Source organism: Malaclemys terrapin, chromosome 2 (assembly GCF_027887155.1).
Source record: "Malaclemys terrapin pileata isolate rMalTer1 chromosome 2, rMalTer1.hap1, whole genome shotgun sequence".
In the NCBI taxonomy this organism is placed as follows: Eukaryota; Metazoa; Chordata; order Testudines; family Emydidae; genus Malaclemys; species Malaclemys terrapin.
In genome coordinates this window covers 186,011,770-186,029,109 of record NC_071506.1, presented here as the reverse complement: position 1 = coordinate 186,029,109, position 17,340 = coordinate 186,011,770, and the positions used below count along the sequence as shown (strand labels likewise).

Sequence of the window (17,340 nt, the reverse complement as noted above, 5' to 3'; positions counted from 1 at the left end):
TAAAATTGAAGATAGGACGTGATGAATAAAAACAATATTAAAATAAGCATTAATTTTTATAAAAAGGCTTGGAACATTGTCAGACTATGTAAATGCATAATCTTCTTATACAGTGACCCTTGTCCTCTCTTCCACTTCCCTCCTATTGTAGGTGACATTCATTTGTACATTGTCTTAAACTAGATTGTAAGCTCTTTGGGGGCAGGGACTGTGTCTTCTTATATGTTTTTTTACAGGGCATAACACCATGAAGACCCAGATTCTAATTGATAATAATAAATAAATAATAATAATACCTGCTGATTTTAGGGCATAATCAGGCATCTGGACTTGGTCTTCATCCAACTTTTCAAGTACTTTATTCAGCATCCTTTTAACAGTCTGTGAAGGAATATAAAAGGTAAGAACTGTGAGAGGGGAAAGGAGTTTGCAAGTAGTACACACACCAGTTCACCTACAATCTGAAGTATGTGTAAAACAATCATGAAGTAATCATTATGTTAGACTAAGGTCTGGTCTACACTTAAAATTGAGGTTGACATAGCCATGGCAGTGAGGGGTATAAAAAAATCCCTAACTCCCCCAGTGCAGATGTTGCTAGTGCACTAAAAATAAAGTGTAGTTGTGGCGGCATAAGGAGATGGATGGGTATGTACTTGCGACAGCTAAAATGCTAGGTATGTACTTTGGGTGGCTAGCCCCACTGTGGCTATACTCTATATTTAACTCACTAGCTTGATCACAGCTAGTACAGGCATGTCTTCTTGCACTGGAAATTACACCCCCAGCTCAAATTGTAGACATACTCTAACAGGCTGGGTGTGGAGCACTGGTATCAAGTGCATGTATTATCTCTTGAATTAGAGACCACTTGTTAGAGGTTCTGAAAACCACCTGGAATCTCAACCAAAGTGCCAGAAAACTATTGTGTTCATCTTGTTATATAATTTTGGCAATGGCCACCTTTGCAGGAGTGTGTGTAGCCCTCCTTCTAGGCAGTTGTTATATTATGTCAGAATAGTGGTAACTACCTATATAATGACCCTTAGTGTCATTATTAAATGACCCCTTATATATGTGCAATTTAATCACTACCTACCAAGTAGTTCATAAAAGTGAGTGATCACATCAATTGGTTAAGTTCCTATAACTTCCAAGAAATAGAACAAAACTCAAAAGAGCAAAGATGTTTGATATACTCTGTCCTCAAGAACACTGAGCGCATACTGCCAACAAGATTCCCCTTGGGAAACCCTTACCATACTAGTCACTTCTACCTCAAAGACCAGCTGTTGCAGATGAAGAGACAGATTCTCTAGACAATATTACTTGTGTGGAGGATCCCCTGCACAGACCTGTGGGACAGACTGTGGAAGGCTAGGAGGACATATCATAATATCCTCTGCAAGCCCTGTGAAATAGAGTTTCTCTGGGGAGAGGCTGGGGGAAGCCTTGGCAGCAGCCAGGTCTCCCATGGTCAACACTGACAGGGACCAAAGAGAGCCCAAGGGTACCAGAAGTGACTCAGGAGACTGGGTTGCAGGTTCTCCTTATGAATTTTCCACCAGATCATTCTCTTGGTGTAAAGGTGAAAAATCAATATTGTAGCTTAGACTATTGTTCCTTCAAATGTCTAATGTAGTGTACTGTACATCTTGTTCAGGAGGTGATGGCATTCTATTGATGGTTAGGGTGACAGAAATTCCTACCTATGTTCTCCCATCCTTCCAGCTACCCCACAAAAAAAGTCTCCAAAGAGAAATTTTTTTTATTGTGGGTGAACATTTGTTCCTGGATTCCCAAGACTGTTACACTACATATGTCAGCGAAGTATAAAAAAAGTGTGATAAGGAACTATGGTAGATACAAAGAAAGCTAGAAATCTCTACTTACAAAATCCTGCAATGTCCTTACCCATGTTGTAACACCTTTGATCTCACTCCCTTCCAGGGCTTCACTGATAGCACGCTGGGTGATCTCCTTTGTACCTTGTCTCAGAGCATGAAGCTCTGTCTGTAGCTTATCTACCTGCTCTTTAAGAGATTGGATTTCTTTCAAAACATGGTTTGCCTGCCTAGAAAAAGTGGGAAAGAGTGACAGAAAGCACTATTTTCCTGGCCTGTCTGGCTTGCGGTATGTCATGAGAATGAGAGACAGGCAACAGACACCTCTTTTTATACCTCTATAGAAATCTGCTCCGGATGATCAATTTGTAAGTGAGAGGAAAAGTAGACTTTGATACTAGTTCCAATACCTTCAGATGGAGAAGCCACCACGCTGCCCTATGGGCAAAATTTTCAAAAATATATCTAAGCAATTTAGGAGCCTCAGTCCAATAGACTTTCAATAGGACTTAGGTACTTTCAAAAAATTTTACCCTGCTTCCTGAGTAATACGGAGGTGAGTGGAAGCATATCTGCAACCATACTAAAAAATGTGTAAGGGCGGGTTTGAAGTACTAAGATTTTGTTTGATGTAGGAAAAAAAATAAAATATGGACAAAAGGATAAGGATCCTGCCTGGAAAATACTGGCATAGAAGATGCAATAACCTGCATTTTCAAAGATTCCAGGGCATTTCAAAACAAGAAAGAACATATGCTTGAAAAAGTAAACTGGTTTTATCTGGAATGCAGACCAAGCCAGCAGCAGGTTACATTTGATTAAAAACTACTCACACAAATGGCACACTAGGCCACAAAAGAATATCCTCAGTTCCGATCCCTCAGTTGCCATCTCTGACACACACCACACAAACAGATATAAAACAAGGAAAAATACACATTAAAAAGTGCAGTCACCACTGCAACAACTTCTAAAACATATTGTACTGGACAAAAAATGTCCCCGTTTCCTTACACATAGGAGCAGTGGGTTCCCATGCCCCCTCCTACCTGAACTGCAAAGTCCCCATCACTTCTTTGGCCTACACAGTTCTGTACACAGGGCCGGCTCTGGCTTTTTGGCTGCCCCAAGCAAAAAAAAAAAATAAAATAAAAAAACACCACTGCGGCGCAGCTGGAGTGTGGGGTGTGGGTGCAGGGGGACTGGCTAGCGGCGGGGGGGGGGGGGGGGGGGTAAGAGAGAAGGGGGGTGGCCAGGGCTACAGCTGGGCGCTGCTACACGGCCAGTCCCGCCGCGCTGCGCCGCCTGCTGGGAGGGCTCCGCTCCGGTCGGCGGGGAGGGAAGGACGAGGACTGCCCTGACGGGCTTGCTGCAGGGTGCTCCCGTCCTCCACGCTGCCACCCCCTACAGAGCAGCCGGAGCGGAACAGCTTGCTCGGCTGGTGCCTGGAGCCGGCCCTGTCTGTACAGTACCCTAATATCTCCTATATAATTCAACATTCATGTTTTCTTTCTAGCATCTTGACATCAACTTTTCAATCAAAAACTGCTGCTTGATACGGCTCCCTTGTTTTTGTTCTTCCTTCTCTTTCCATTCTTCATTCATACGCTAAAGTGGACTGTAAAAGGTATTTGCTACACCTGTTTTGGTCATTTCTATTCCTTCCCTCTGATCTTCCTGTATTCCACTTTAAATATCTTTTTTCTGTTAAACATTTTTCTCCTTCATTCCTCATGTCCAACACTTCCCTGCCTCACTCTCTCTCCCGAATGAGTGTCTTACCCTAAATGTTCTAGTTTCTCATTTTGCCCACAGCTGCTCTTTCCCCCACTCCATACTCCTGTATTCTCCCCTTAATTACTTGGATGATTATTCCTTCACGGGTCCTCTTATTCCTCTGATCTTGGCTAACCATGCAGGGCTTCTTCACATGCAGCTCCTACGCCACCAGGCTAGGGAAGAAGCAGGGTTGGGAAGAAGCAAAGGTTTCCTCCACCTACAGTGGGAACTGTGTACAGAGGAGTGTGTATTCCACTTTACAGGAGGGCAGAACAATCAGAAGTTTCTATTTCTATTCATTTCAGAATATGGAGGGAACCAGCAAAAGAATTTCTCCATCCCTCCACCACAAGGAAGACAAAGCTGAGCAGCAGGAAAATAATAATCTTTTCCGCTTCTCCTCAAACACCCAGGGAAGATGGAAGTGGAAGCAGGTTTTCCTTCTTACCTAGTCGTGTACATGAGCAACTTATATGCCTGTAAGACAGAGAAGAAAAACTGCAAGCTCCAACATCTTCCCTTCCTCTGGATTTTAAGGGAGGGGGAGAAAAAAAAATCCCTACAGATACCTTTGGGGTTGGGAACATCATCAATGTGTATGAAGTTTGTGGGAGACCCAACTCCTCCATTTGTGCAGTTGTTGTGCTCAGGGTTTGAATTCCTTTACAGCAATGAGTCAAGTAGTCATCCAGAAATCCACCTTACCTTAGAGACTCCAGATCCATTCCATATATCTCTGATTCATCCTACATGGAAATATTAATAAAACATTCATTCCAAATACTAACATCGCCAATACAGAGCCTCCTGCAGAGAAAGGCAATCACTCTCTACAGGAACTTGAGATGGTAGACACTCAGAGACACAATGCCTACATACAACAAGTGTTTAACACTAACATACAACAGGAACTGGCACCCTATAAATACCCAGAAGAGAAAGACAATTAAATAGATCATAAGATTAATGATGGACAATTCCTTATTCATGAAGCAGATATCACAGTCTCCCATCATGCATTTGATTTATTTATTCTAAGATGGTAAATATAATTTATTAAAAACAAAACACTACCATAAGAACCAATCATCATATAGGTAAATATATGCACAAAATGTGTACTGAATTTTCAACTTTTCTGTATCTGTAAATGTCTCTGAGCTTATTCCATAAAGGCTGCAATTTTGCAGCTAGCAGACAGGAAGTAAAAGACATCTGAATAAAATGTAGCATCTTTTCCTGTGGAGGGAGCACGGAAACTCAAATATTGCTGTTAGGTAAATGTTTGTTATAACATAATTCAAACTTATCTGATTGCAAGCATTATCCAGAATTTTACACATTACTTTTCTTATTAATAATAATTGCTTAAAAAAAATTTACATGACAGGCTCCTGGATATTGGTTAAGATACTTCAGGAAGCATACCATCTAGTTTGCTAACACAGAAAATTAATTGCTACATCAAGGATACACCTATTTTCATATAGTTTTATGTCAACCTCCTAGCTACCCATTCTATCAAAACATCCTATCCTCAAAGTATGTCTTCCAAACTCTTAATCCAATAACTTCTTCCCCTCTTTAACCAGCTTTTACAGTTCTGAAAAAGGGTCAAATGAATAGCAGCCAGCCAACTGGAGGTCAAAACCTTCCCTAAAACTTCTCCATTACTAGTTCCATTTTAGGTTTTGCCTCTTTTCTTTTCCAGTTGTTTTCTGGGGCCACTGTAACCGAGGATTTCCTCTCTGTTATCAATACAACATTACTTCACTGTCTACAGACACAAGTAGATATATTCTCTATGAGGAAAGGTTGGAATACTAGTGGCCACACTCGTGTTACTCTCTATGATAAAGTGTGTTCCAATTCCAGTTTCTCTTTTTGATACAAGTCTTATGCCTTGGCAACACTTGCTAGTTAGAGCACATTAAATCAGTCCCAGGCACCCTAACTCCTGTGGTGTCCACACTGGCAAGGCACTTAGAGTGGCTGGAGCGCTCCTGGTAATCCACCTCCATGAGAAGCATAGAGCTTGCTGCGCCCTGGCTGGAGCTCTGGGGTGTCTGTGGACGATGTATTGCATTATTGCGCTGTGATTGGCCTCTGGAAACATCCCATAATCCCCTGAAGTCAAGTGGCCACTCTGGTCATTGTTTTGAACTGGGCTGCAGGCATGCGGATATCCCCTTTCAAAGCTCCATTTCGGACAGCCAGCATGCTTATCTGCTCTGGGACGCAAAGCAAACCATTACTGTGGAATGCTCCTGCTGCAGAGGCAGGCGTTTGTGAGTGTGAGAAAGAGAGGGGCCGGGGTAGGGGCTGATGTCAGGTTTCCCCGTGCCACTGTCTGAACTTACAAGATAGCATGCTGACACGCTCTGCCCCCCATGCTTTGCAAACCCTTTCCAAAGCATGCTGCAGCCACTATGCTAATGTGGATATGCTCCACTAGGGTTCCCATTCATCCAGATTCTCCTGGACACGTCTGGCTTTTCTGAGTTAAAAAACAGTGTCCGGGGGGAGGGGGGGATTTATAAATGCCCGGATTTCCCCTCCCTGCAGAGCGCACGCAGCTGAAGGGGCAGCCAGCCGGATCATGCCACTCGCACTGGACTCTGGCAGCCAGAGCCCCTCCTCCGCTTCCCCCTCCTCTCCCCTGCTGCTTGAGATCACTCCTCTCCTCCCCCTCCCCGCATTCACAGATAACCGGATGTTCGCAACGGGCCTCCGGCAGTCTGGAGCTCCTCCCCCTGCTCCTTGGGAGTTCTGGGGGGGGGTACTGTCAGGGGGTGGGGAGAGGTTGGATGGGCGTGGGAGTCCCAGGGGTCTGTCTGGGGGTGAGGGTGTGGATAAGGGTTGGAGCAGTCAGGGGACAGGTAGGGGGTAAGGTCTTAGGGGGCCAGTTAGGATGGGGGGAGGGTCTCAGGAGGGGACAATCAGGGGACAAGAAACAGGGAGGCTTAGATAGGGGGTGGAGTCCTGGGGGGCAGTTAGGGGCAGGGGTCCCAGGAGGGGGCAGTCAGGGGACAAGGAGCGGGGGAGGGTTGGTGGTTCTGAGGGGGGCGGGAAGTGGGAGGGAGTGGAAGGGGCAGGGCTAGGGCAGGATGGGGGCGGGGCTCCTCCTGTCCTCTTTTTTGATTGTTGAAATATGGTAACCCTATGCTCCACAGTCACAAGGAGCACAGTGTGAACACACAGCAGCGGTTTCCCTGCTGTCTCCGAGGGCTAGTTTAATTCCCGGCGCTCTACATCTGCAAGTGTAGCCATGCCCTAACTAACACTGAAACTATAACAAAAGGAGTTTTCTTTTAAGTGGTTATATTATAAAGTCTTTTGTTTGATCATGTGCCTTCAATTGGAGTTGTAGGGGCTCCGTACATCTGATAATGGGATCCTAGTTACCTAAAGCTGAGCAACCAAAAAATGAAGAAAACCAAAATTAAAGGCCACTTCTGAAAACGTTAGCCCAAGTGATTTGCTCAAAGGCATATTGTAAAATAATAGCAAACCCAGAAACAAAATAATTATTAATGTGTGGTTAAATATAATTAAATTCTAGGACACTGGAGTCTCCAATATACCTGAAACTCCACAGAAAGAAGGTGCAAGTTATTGGGTAAGCACTTTCTGTCCTAGAGCTAGACTGGTAGTGGCAGTCTTTATTTGATTACATCTAATCATAAATCACCTTGTGCCAGAAATGGTTAAAATCATAGAGGACAAAGCCATTATATATTCCCCTGGACATCTGAATTCCTCCTCCATCAAGCAATCCCATGTAGTAAGTACCTGTTAGTTAAAAAAGAACAACTTTGTTTAAATTTAGAACATTATCATCTCCAGCAGATTATTCGCTTCAAAAGCAAGGGGCCTCAATCTGTCAAACACTTACACATGTGCTTAGCTTTAGTAAAGCAACCAGTGAAATAATCCCACTAAAGTCAAGTTAAATACATGTTTAAGTGTTTGCAAGACTGGGGCCTAATTTTGGAATGGATGCAAAATGCAGCCTTGAGGGACTTCCAAGGGCTGTATTAGTTGTCATCAGCATTTCAATAAGCAAAATGAACCTCTATGGCCCATCTCCCTTTCTACATTCCTACCATCCCTCTACTTGAGTTTCCAAATTGGATATTTTGCAAGGAATGGTGAAATGACATTCTTATAGATTTTGAGCTGAGGAGATACATTTTCAACACATGTTAATGGAGCATTATGGTTTACATGGTTAAAATCAATTTTCAAATGTAAAAGTTAAGGCTTATTCCACATTAAATTGTTCACATATTATATGTTATTTTTTAAAAATATATAGAAGTATCACCTACAGATCCCAGCCAGGATCAGGGTCCCCTATGTTTATAGGCCTTAATCCTGAGAACAGGTATTTGACTTTACTCACCATCAAGTCAATGGGTCTATTCTCCAGTGTATGGATTTGCAGGACTGGGGGTCATATAAAGAGACAGTTCTTTGGAACAAGGATTATTGTGGCCTCGGTCCTGCAATGATCTCCATGCGGGCAGGACCTTGTGGCCACACACAGCTGCACTGGCTTCAGTGGAGCTCAGTGCACATTCAAGGATATGCCTCCATGGAGCTCACTGCAACACCAGAATCTAAGTCACTGATCCGGCAAAGCCGCATGGACTTAATTTTGCTCCTGTGCATAAAGTTAAACATCTGTAATTCTCTGCAGGTTTGTAGCCAAAAATTGAGACAAGAGACAACTAATGGGTTTAACAAACTGTAAGCAGTGGTGAAAGGAGGAAGGATGAGGCATGTGGTAACATGATTTCTGATGCAACTGGAAAGTTGCTTTATTTGTTGTTTATTTTTTAACCTCTGCTTATTTCCACTTTTTTTTAAACCTGCTTATGTTTTTATTAATTTTTTGTAATACCTGCTATTTAATTTTTTTTTACTACCACCTATTTCAAAAAATTATTACTGCCTATTTCTATTTAATTATTTTTATTTCCCTCTTTTTATTAACTTCATTTTTAATAACTGTTTGTAACTATCAGAAAAGATACAAAAAAGTTGAATCAAAACAACACAAACTGTTCCATGGTGACCCCAATTTCACAAACTGCCATTGCCCTATAGTAAGTAAAGACATTTCTTCTTCTTCTTCTTCTTCATTTTAAATAAAAAGAGTTAGTGATATCTCCGGGGCTTCTGAGGCTCTGAAGATTTCTGCCCCCTAGCTGTTCTTCCTCCCAAGCTGGGTTGCTTTGCCTCCTGGAGTGAGTGAAGGCCAATCGCTGCTGCTCCTCAAGACTGGGAAAATTCTGGCCCCATTACAGCTAGTTTGGGAGAGGGCACTTAGGTCCTCCAACCCCCACATCAGTCTCTTCCCAGAGAGCGGACTGGAGGGAGGGAGGCAGGCAGGCAGACCCAGCTGGGATATCCAACTGCCTACTTCAGTTCTCAGCTGTGCTTCTCTGTTAAAGCAGCACAAAGGGGCCAGAGGAGAGCAAAGAATTTGGTCCCCCTTATAGAGTGTCCGTTAATGCTGTACTTTATAGAAACTCACCAAAAAAGAATAAAGAAAGGAGGAACAGCACCAATGAAATAATCTTTCGAGCCCAAATCTTCCTGGGGAAGGGAAAGGAGAAAGAAAGCAAAGTTAGCAGCATCCACATATTTCACATACATATTCTGTATTAGCAAAAAGTTTCTTTAGGATTTCTTGAAGCCCATATTGTTGGCTTCATCCTGCAGCCTATTGAAGTTAATGGTGAAGCTTCTTTTAACTTCTGCAGTGGAGATTCAAGCACTATATCAAAACTGAAGAGACATTAAAATTAGTGATTGGTCTTATGATCCCTGATCCCAGAACTGGTTTCAGCAAGAGCCTGGATTGACACCAATGTAAATCACTCTCTTAATTCTTTGTCAGATTTGGGAGTGTGATTAATACCAATCTATTTCCCCACCCATCCTTGAGAAAAAGATTCTTGTTCATCTTTACCTTGCAAAAGCGCTGCATATTTTCATCACAAAGTGCGACAGAACTGTTATGCATAGTCCTAGCAAGTGGAAGACAAGCCTGATACCTTCTGAAAAACATGCAACAAGCACACAGTTAAATGAGCTCAGATGTAGTTAAAAATGCAGTTCTACTCTCAAAAGTTACTGCAAAATAGGCATAATAGGGTTCATGTTTGTCTCTCAGGCTATATCTTCACTGCAAAAAAGGTGTGTTCTTAACTTGGGTTAGCATAGCAGTGAAGACACAGCAACTCATCTTTTAATTTGGATTAGCATTTTGATTTAAAGCACATGTAGAGCCTGGGTTTGACGTGGAGCTGTTAACCCTGTATTTTCACTGTTTTTTTAACCCAAGTTAAAAAACACATTTTCCTTTTTTCCAATAAAGACATAGCCTCAGTGTTCTAGATCACATTATCAGTTTATAAAATAAAGAGATGTTGCTGCATTTCCTATCACCACCTCTGCAAAAAGTCCATCTGGTTTCTTTCTGGCTCAAACATCCTCACCACTAAGGTCTTATCTTCAATGCAACAGTTAACTCAAATTGATACACTTGAGCTACTCCACTTGAACTAACCTAAACTATAGATTCATTATGGAGCCTCCACAATTATTTTTATTTTTTTGTCTCCAAACATTATAAGGCGAGTCCTTTAAGGTGCACAGTGAATGAGACAAGGAGACCTGTGGAGCTCTAGCTTTGGTCTCTGCCAATATTATATACAAATGCCATGGACTCTGTCTGATTAGTACATAATACTAGAAGATGCGTCCTGTGCATTTAGGATTGTAGAAAAAAAAATTACATGGAATTATTTGTGAAATAGCATATGAACATATAATTGAAGAATATCTATGTATGACAGTATAGAAGGGAATAAAGTTAATGTGGCACACGCAACCACAACTTTGTAACTTCCTGACTTTTGACTGCTTAGCCATGCAACCTTAACGTGGTCCTAATTCAGTTCTGCTTTAATATATCCCCCCCCACTTTATAGGATGTGTCTATCAACAACATCTCTTTAGGTGTGCAAACAATCAAAAATGTAAAAGCCCATACAACAGAACAACTTACAAAACAAATGTAAGTGCACAACATACAACAATGCACACAACTAGACAGTTTACAATCACTCAACACTTAAACTTACTTTTGGGTGAGTGTTGAAGCTGCCTATCTTCCTGCCTGAGACTAATAGGGGTCTGGCTTTCAGTACTACTGGGTATACGTCCTTGTCTTTGAGATAGCCTAGAAAATAGAAAAGGGCTTTAGAAATTCAAGAGTTGCATAAGCGGCCATATGCAGGCAAAAAACAGGCTACGTTTTCCAAAACAACCTCTAGAACTAAGGTACAAGTATTTGCACCCATAGTTGCACTCATTTAGAAGCCTAGCTAGCTGTATCTGATTGCCAATTAGTTATCTAAATGGATACAATTAACTACACATGTAAACACGGGGGAAGGCAAAATTTTAAGCCTGGATTTAATTACCATTTCACAGAGCAGGCGGCAGAGTTCTTTACCCTGTGTTCTCTAGCTTATCTACCTAACAGCCAATTCAACTAATTGGACTATCACTCGGCTCTGGAATTTGGCAATAATGAATAAAAATATTTAAGAAACTACCTTAGTTTAATAAATCTTTTTTTAAAATTCCATTAAAAATCCTATACTAAGAAAACTTTAAAGTCACATAAAAAATTTAAAAGCCAGGAAATGCCAGCGGTTAAATTGCACATTCAACTTGCCTGACTCTGGAGTGTTTAAATGTGCAACTGTAATGTTTTCAACATATTTTCTATTTATGGAATATATTTAGGCAACTAACCAACAATATCAGATAAAGAATACAGTACAATCCATAGTGAATACTATTTGCTATGACTGTAGGTGTTCGACCTGCAATAAATACACTTAACCATTCCTGCAATTTTTAATTGACACACTGTATGTTTTAAAACTAAGCCTTACTGTATCCCTCAGGGATGAAGAGGCAGCAATGACCAGCACATATGATACCCTTACTAACATCCAGCATTTTCTATAAAATGCTGCAGTTGCAGTACAGTGGGAGATTAAGAAGGCTTTCCAGTGCAGAAATGTAGTTCTTCAGTGAAACTCCTGGTCAAGTTAATTGAATGTTCAAAGGAAAAAGATAAGATGAGATAAGGTGTTTTTTTATCACTATGAGTAGTGACAGTACACACATTCAGAGATTTGGAGACAATATTTTATAATATGGTCCAAAAACATTTAGCAGTCTAATGAACTTTGTCATCCACAACATTTAAATAGAGATGTGGTGAATCTCAAAATGAAATCTGCTGGTACACAAATCTGGTCATTTTGCTGGATTCAGATTTATACAAATCTGCTTCTGAAATTTGACACAAATATTGGACACCTAGAATAATTAAAATGGCTACTAGTATATGAGAGTAAGATATTTTAAGTATGGCTCAGATTCTGTTCTTGCTCATTCAGCATCTCCTTTTGGCTACCCTGATACTGTGTCATATCCTGTACTCATTCCATCAGATTCCCAGCTCCTGGCATCCATCCTGTCCCAACACTTCTTCCCATTCTCCCACCTACTCTCTCCCACTGGTCCTGCTTTCAACAGTCCTGACCCTGTACTCTATCGTTCATCAGTTCTCTCGCACTGCAGCATCTTCCCTCCAGCCCAGCTCTGAGCCCAGTGTCCCATCCATTCCCTCTTAATGTCACCTGTCTCTTGCCTCCCAAACACTGTAGCCTGTCCCCCACATGCTGCTTAGTACAGCAGATTGCTGCCTGTAACCCTGACCAGATGGCTCTTATGAATCCCCACAGTTTTTAGAATCAAGTATTTTTGTTTAATAAGAAAGACCAAGGATTTGATATTGAAAACATTTCAAAAAAATATTTTACCCATTCTTATTATCAAGAGCAAGAATCGTAAAGAGCATTGTGTACTGTACAAGTATCTTCACAGTTTTCTCTGTTTCTACGATCCAGAGCCTCTTATGAACAGCAAGCTTATTCAAAGTTTGCTAGACTGCTCTGGTTTTATTGGTATGTATTTCAGTTCAGTAATTCATTGCAGGGAGGATTATGATTTATGGGCTTTTTTTTTTTTGGAAGAGCAGTGTTTTGAGGAGGGACCTTAATGAGCAAGCATGCAGTTTGGGTTATAAGAACATAAGAATAGCGATACTGGGTCAGATCAATAGTCCATCAATCCCAGTATCCTTTCTTCTGACAGTAGTCAATGCCAGGTGCTTCAGAGGGAATAAACAGAACAGAGCAAATATTGAGTGATCTATTGTTCACGCCCAGCTCCTGGCAATCAGACGCTCGGGACACTCAGAGCATGGGTTTCATCCCTGACCATTTTGGCTAATAGCCATTGATGGACCTATCCTCCATGAACATATATAGTTCGTTTTTGAACCCCCCTTATAGCTTTGGCCTTCACAACATCCTCTGGCAACAAGTTCCACAGGCTGACTGTGCGTTCCTTTTGTTTGTTTTTAATGTGCTGCCTATTAATTTCATTGGGTGATCCCTAGTTCTTGTGTTATGTGAAGGAGTAAATAACACTTCCATATTCACTTTCTCCACACAAGTCGTGATTTTATAGACCTCTATCATATCTCCTCTTAGTCGCCTCTTTTTCAAGTTGAAAAGTCCCAGTCTTTTTAATTTCTCCTCATACGAAAACTGTTCCATGCAGGGCCGGCTCTAGGCACCAGCAAAACAAGCTGGTGCTTGGGGCGGCACATTTGTAGGGGAGGCATGGCCCGCGCCGGCCATGCCGCCCCTAAAATTGTGCCCCAGCCGCCCTAACTCAACTCCGCTGCTGCCGCTCGCGCGCCACTGCTCCCCCTCCCTCCGGGTTTGAGAGCCTGGGAGGGAGGGGGAGCAGCGGCGCGCGAATCAGGTGTCTCGTGTGCCGCGACCACTTGGGATCTCCCCCTCCCTCCCAGGTTTGAGAGCCTGGGAGGGAGGGGGAGACCCCGAGCGGCTGCAGCGCGCGAAACAGCTTATTCGCGCGCCGCGGCCGCTCGGGATCTCCCCTTCCCTCCCGGGTTTGAGAACCCGGGAGGGAGGGGGAGCAGCGGTGTGTGAATCAGCTGTTTCGCGTGCCGCAGACGCTCGGGATCTCCCCCTCCCTCCCAGGTTTGAAAGCCGGGGGTGGGGTAAGAAAAAAACGGGGGCGGGGGGCGGCCAAAATTGTTTTTGCTTAGGGCGGCAAAAATCCTAGAGCCGGCCCTGATCCCATGCCCTAATAATTTTTGTTGTCCTTCTCCATACCTTTCCCAATTCTAATATATCTTTTTTTGAGATAGGATGACCAGAACTGCCCAGATTGTTCAACGTGTGGGCATACAATGGATATAGATATAGTGGCATTGTGATATTTTCTGTCATATTATCTATCCCTTTCCTAATGGTTCCTAATATTCTGTTAGTTTTTTGACTGCCTCTGCAAACTGAGCAGATGTTTTCAGAGAACTATCCACAATGACTGCAAGATCTCTTTCTTGAGTGATAACAGCCTATTTGGACCCCATCATTTTGTATGTATAGTTGGGATTATGTTTTCCAAAGCAGATTACTTTATATTTATCGACACTGAATTTCATCCGCCATTTTGTTGCCCAGCCACCCAGTTTTGTGGGATACCTTTGTAACTCTTTGCAGTTTGCTTTGGACTTAACTATCTTGAAAAAATGTGTATCATCAGCAAACTTTGTCACCTCACTGTTTACCCCTTTTTCCAGAACAGTTATGAATATGCTGAACAGCACTGGTCCAGGTACAGATCCCTGGAGGGCACCAGTATTTACCTCTCTCAACTCTAAAAACTGACCATTTATCCCTGCCCTAGCAGAAAGGGTGTTCTAGGCAGATATGTCAACATGTAGAAAGGACAAGAGATAGGAGTGAGAAAAGAATGTGAAGAGGGCAGGAAATGGTGTGGCTTGGACAGACTGAAGGGTGGAGTTGGAACACTGGATGGCAGTTGAGAATAAGAATAGGTAGGGGAAAAGTTTTCAGGGCCTTTCAGGAGAGAATACGTTTTTCAAGTTAAACGTGAGGGGCAGTCAAGAGAAAGCTAGTGAAGGGACTGAAGAAGGGCCTGACATGGTCAGAGATGCAGGAAAAGCAAATGATTTGGTTAGATGAAAAATGGGTACATGGCCTACTCTCTCAAACAGTAAAAGATTCCAAGACACAGTTTTACTTGCTTTTGCTCATATTTTCCATCACAAATTCACTATTTGGCCAGATAGAAATCCTTTAAAAATGGCAATATTTGCATACAAATTACATATGAATAGAATATTTGTCACATCCCTAATTAAATAAAGGACATTACTTCATAAAACAGAACTTGATTAAGAATCAACTTGATTTCTGCAAAAAAGGAACATCTTGCAATAACACAAGCAAAACACACTACTGACAGCGGAAGAATGGCTATCCTCCAAACCACAATTTATATAAATGACAGTAACACTAAGTTACTCAATAACTTAGATGTTACTAAATACTTAATCTACAGGCTTCAAAACAGAATGGCTTTATTGGATATCTGTCATTCATTAGATCATATAACTGAGCAGTGCAAATATTTATGATTTTATATATCATATTACATAACTGCCATCTCCCTTGCTCATTTGAAGCAAAATCAAATCCTATTAGGTTCCAGGACAAATTGAAATCAGTGGAATGATTGCCACTGACTTCAATGAGCACATGATTGGGCCGTGAGAATATGCCACTGTTTTCTTTTTCTCTTTTCCCTTCTTCTTAAATGGATGAAGGAGTGGTAAATGTATTTGGGAGCTTAAGAATTTTAAAAAAGATTTTATTATTATTTGTATAACTTGTATACATATGACAAAAGTTAACAGAGATTGAATATTTTAAAAGAAAACTATCCATACCAGTTTAAATCTTGGCTTTGATTTTCTGTGTCTGAGGTGTCACTATTGGTGCCATGGCTTGTTTCATCCCGAGGTAGATAGGTGCTACCTGAAGATTTTGGGATTCTGTACATGTTTTTATTTGCTTTGCACTCACCACTGAAAGAAGAGGAGCATGAAAATGAGGTGAAATAAGGTATTAATCATATTAATTATTATTATTGTTTATGACCCACAATTTTAATAATTAATTTTAAATAATGTAATATCTAGTCATTTTAAGTCTTCTTTGAAAGGAAAGCTGTCCTTGTATTGCACTTGCCTTCTGGATAGATAGTGAGTAACATCATAATAAGAGGAGTCAACCTAGAATGTCCTTTGCCCTACTCAGTGCTGCTAAATATGTCACAGGCTGCTCTTGGTGATATCATAATGAACAAGCCAAGCATAAGGTTCCTGAGCTCAGCCAGAAAAGATGGGACATACGTTCAACATTCTTATTTCAAGAGACTCAACGAGTGAAAAAATATCATGGAGCTGAATCCTCCAAGGTTGTCTCCTGTGAAAGGCTGAACTCCTTTTATTCCCATTGAAATTCAGATTTTAGGACCAGAAGAAACCATTATGATCATCTCTGATACATAAATCAAGAGGACTTCCCTGAATTCATTAATGAGCATTAAGGGCAGGAGCTCCCAAACTGAGGACCTTACATTTCTTACAATCTGTCAAGAGCTGGCAGATTAGTCTCTTGTCTCTACTAGTTGTTTCTACAGGTACCCACGTCCTTCATTGGAGTCCTTCAATAAGAGTTTGCATGTCTGCAAAAGGAGAAAGTAGCGTGGCTGTCTCCCCTTGTAGTTGCTGCTATATAGGAAGAGAGGAAATAGGAGCCACCTTTAGAGACCATCGGAATCATCAGAAAAGTCAAAAATAGTTTCTTATTACTTTTCTACGTAAGCAATTGCTACGGTTGCCAGAGGGGTGCTGTGCAATCAGAAAGGTGATGGAAGATGGTCTGGGCAATCAGAAACAGTGGGAAGAACGGGAGAAACCCCCAAGAAAATGTGAAAACACCTCACTCAGGTCCCCAATTCAGTCAGAACTGCCAATCCTGCGTGCTGGGCTGTACTGCACCTCACATATCAAGGAGTTGAGTGGCATTTGCACCAACAAGAGGGAAAGGCTCTGTCTTGCTCTTTTCCTCAAGCCATCTCTAAACTGGTATTTTCAGGTGCAATGATGGTGTGCATTGGCTGAGGTGCAGTCACCAACACGCCAATCACATTTAGCGCACCCTGAGGCAGAACAGACCATGGAGTGCACTCAACAGGGCCACAGTACAAGGTATGCTATAATCAGAGGTGCAACTGCAGCAAGCCTGGGCATACCGAGCTAGCTTTGATGGAGCCAGCTCAACTAATAATAACCTCCTAGGCCCCGCCTCACCCTCTACGTTGCTAAAAGCAACAGAGGGTCCTGTGGCACCTTTAAGACTAACAGAAGTATTGGAGCATAAGCTTTCGTGGGTGAATGCCCACTTCGTCAGACGCAAGTTATCCCGGTGCTAGGGGCGGGCAGTGCCTGTGGGCTACATGCAGTCCCTAAGGGCTATGCAGTGTAGACGGACCACGGGTTACAGCCCCACCCACGCTCTAACACCACCCGCACAGGCACCAGTGCCCATCACGTGCCACGGCCACCCCTGAGGCCGCAGCCCATCGGGGCGGGGTCCTGCCGCGGGGCGGGTCCCGTCACTCACTCACTCACCCTCCCCTTCGCGCGCGCGAC

General features: G+C 42.3%; 1 protein-coding gene across 1 annotated transcript in view; it reads right to left on the bottom strand.

Annotated features, from left to right (window-relative positions):
• The window catches only part of SUN3 (Sad1 and UNC84 domain containing 3), a 56,035-nt gene that overhangs the window by 3,863 nt on the left and 34,832 nt on the right, over positions 1 to 17,340 (bottom strand). Inside the window, exons 3-10 of the mRNA XM_054019445.1 lie at positions 15,571 to 15,708; positions 10,781 to 10,878; positions 9,604 to 9,691; positions 9,166 to 9,227; positions 7,315 to 7,415; positions 4,329 to 4,369; positions 1,915 to 2,074; positions 297 to 381 (exon numbers count right to left, since the gene is read on the bottom strand). Of these exons, the coding sequence (XP_053875420.1) occupies positions 297 to 381; positions 1,915 to 2,074; positions 4,329 to 4,369; positions 7,315 to 7,415; positions 9,166 to 9,227; positions 9,604 to 9,691; positions 10,781 to 10,878; positions 15,571 to 15,683 (748 nt within the window). The 5' untranslated portion in view covers positions 15,684 to 15,708. The remainder of the gene's footprint in view (positions 1 to 296; positions 382 to 1,914; positions 2,075 to 4,328; positions 4,370 to 7,314; positions 7,416 to 9,165; positions 9,228 to 9,603; positions 9,692 to 10,780; positions 10,879 to 15,570; positions 15,709 to 17,340) is intronic.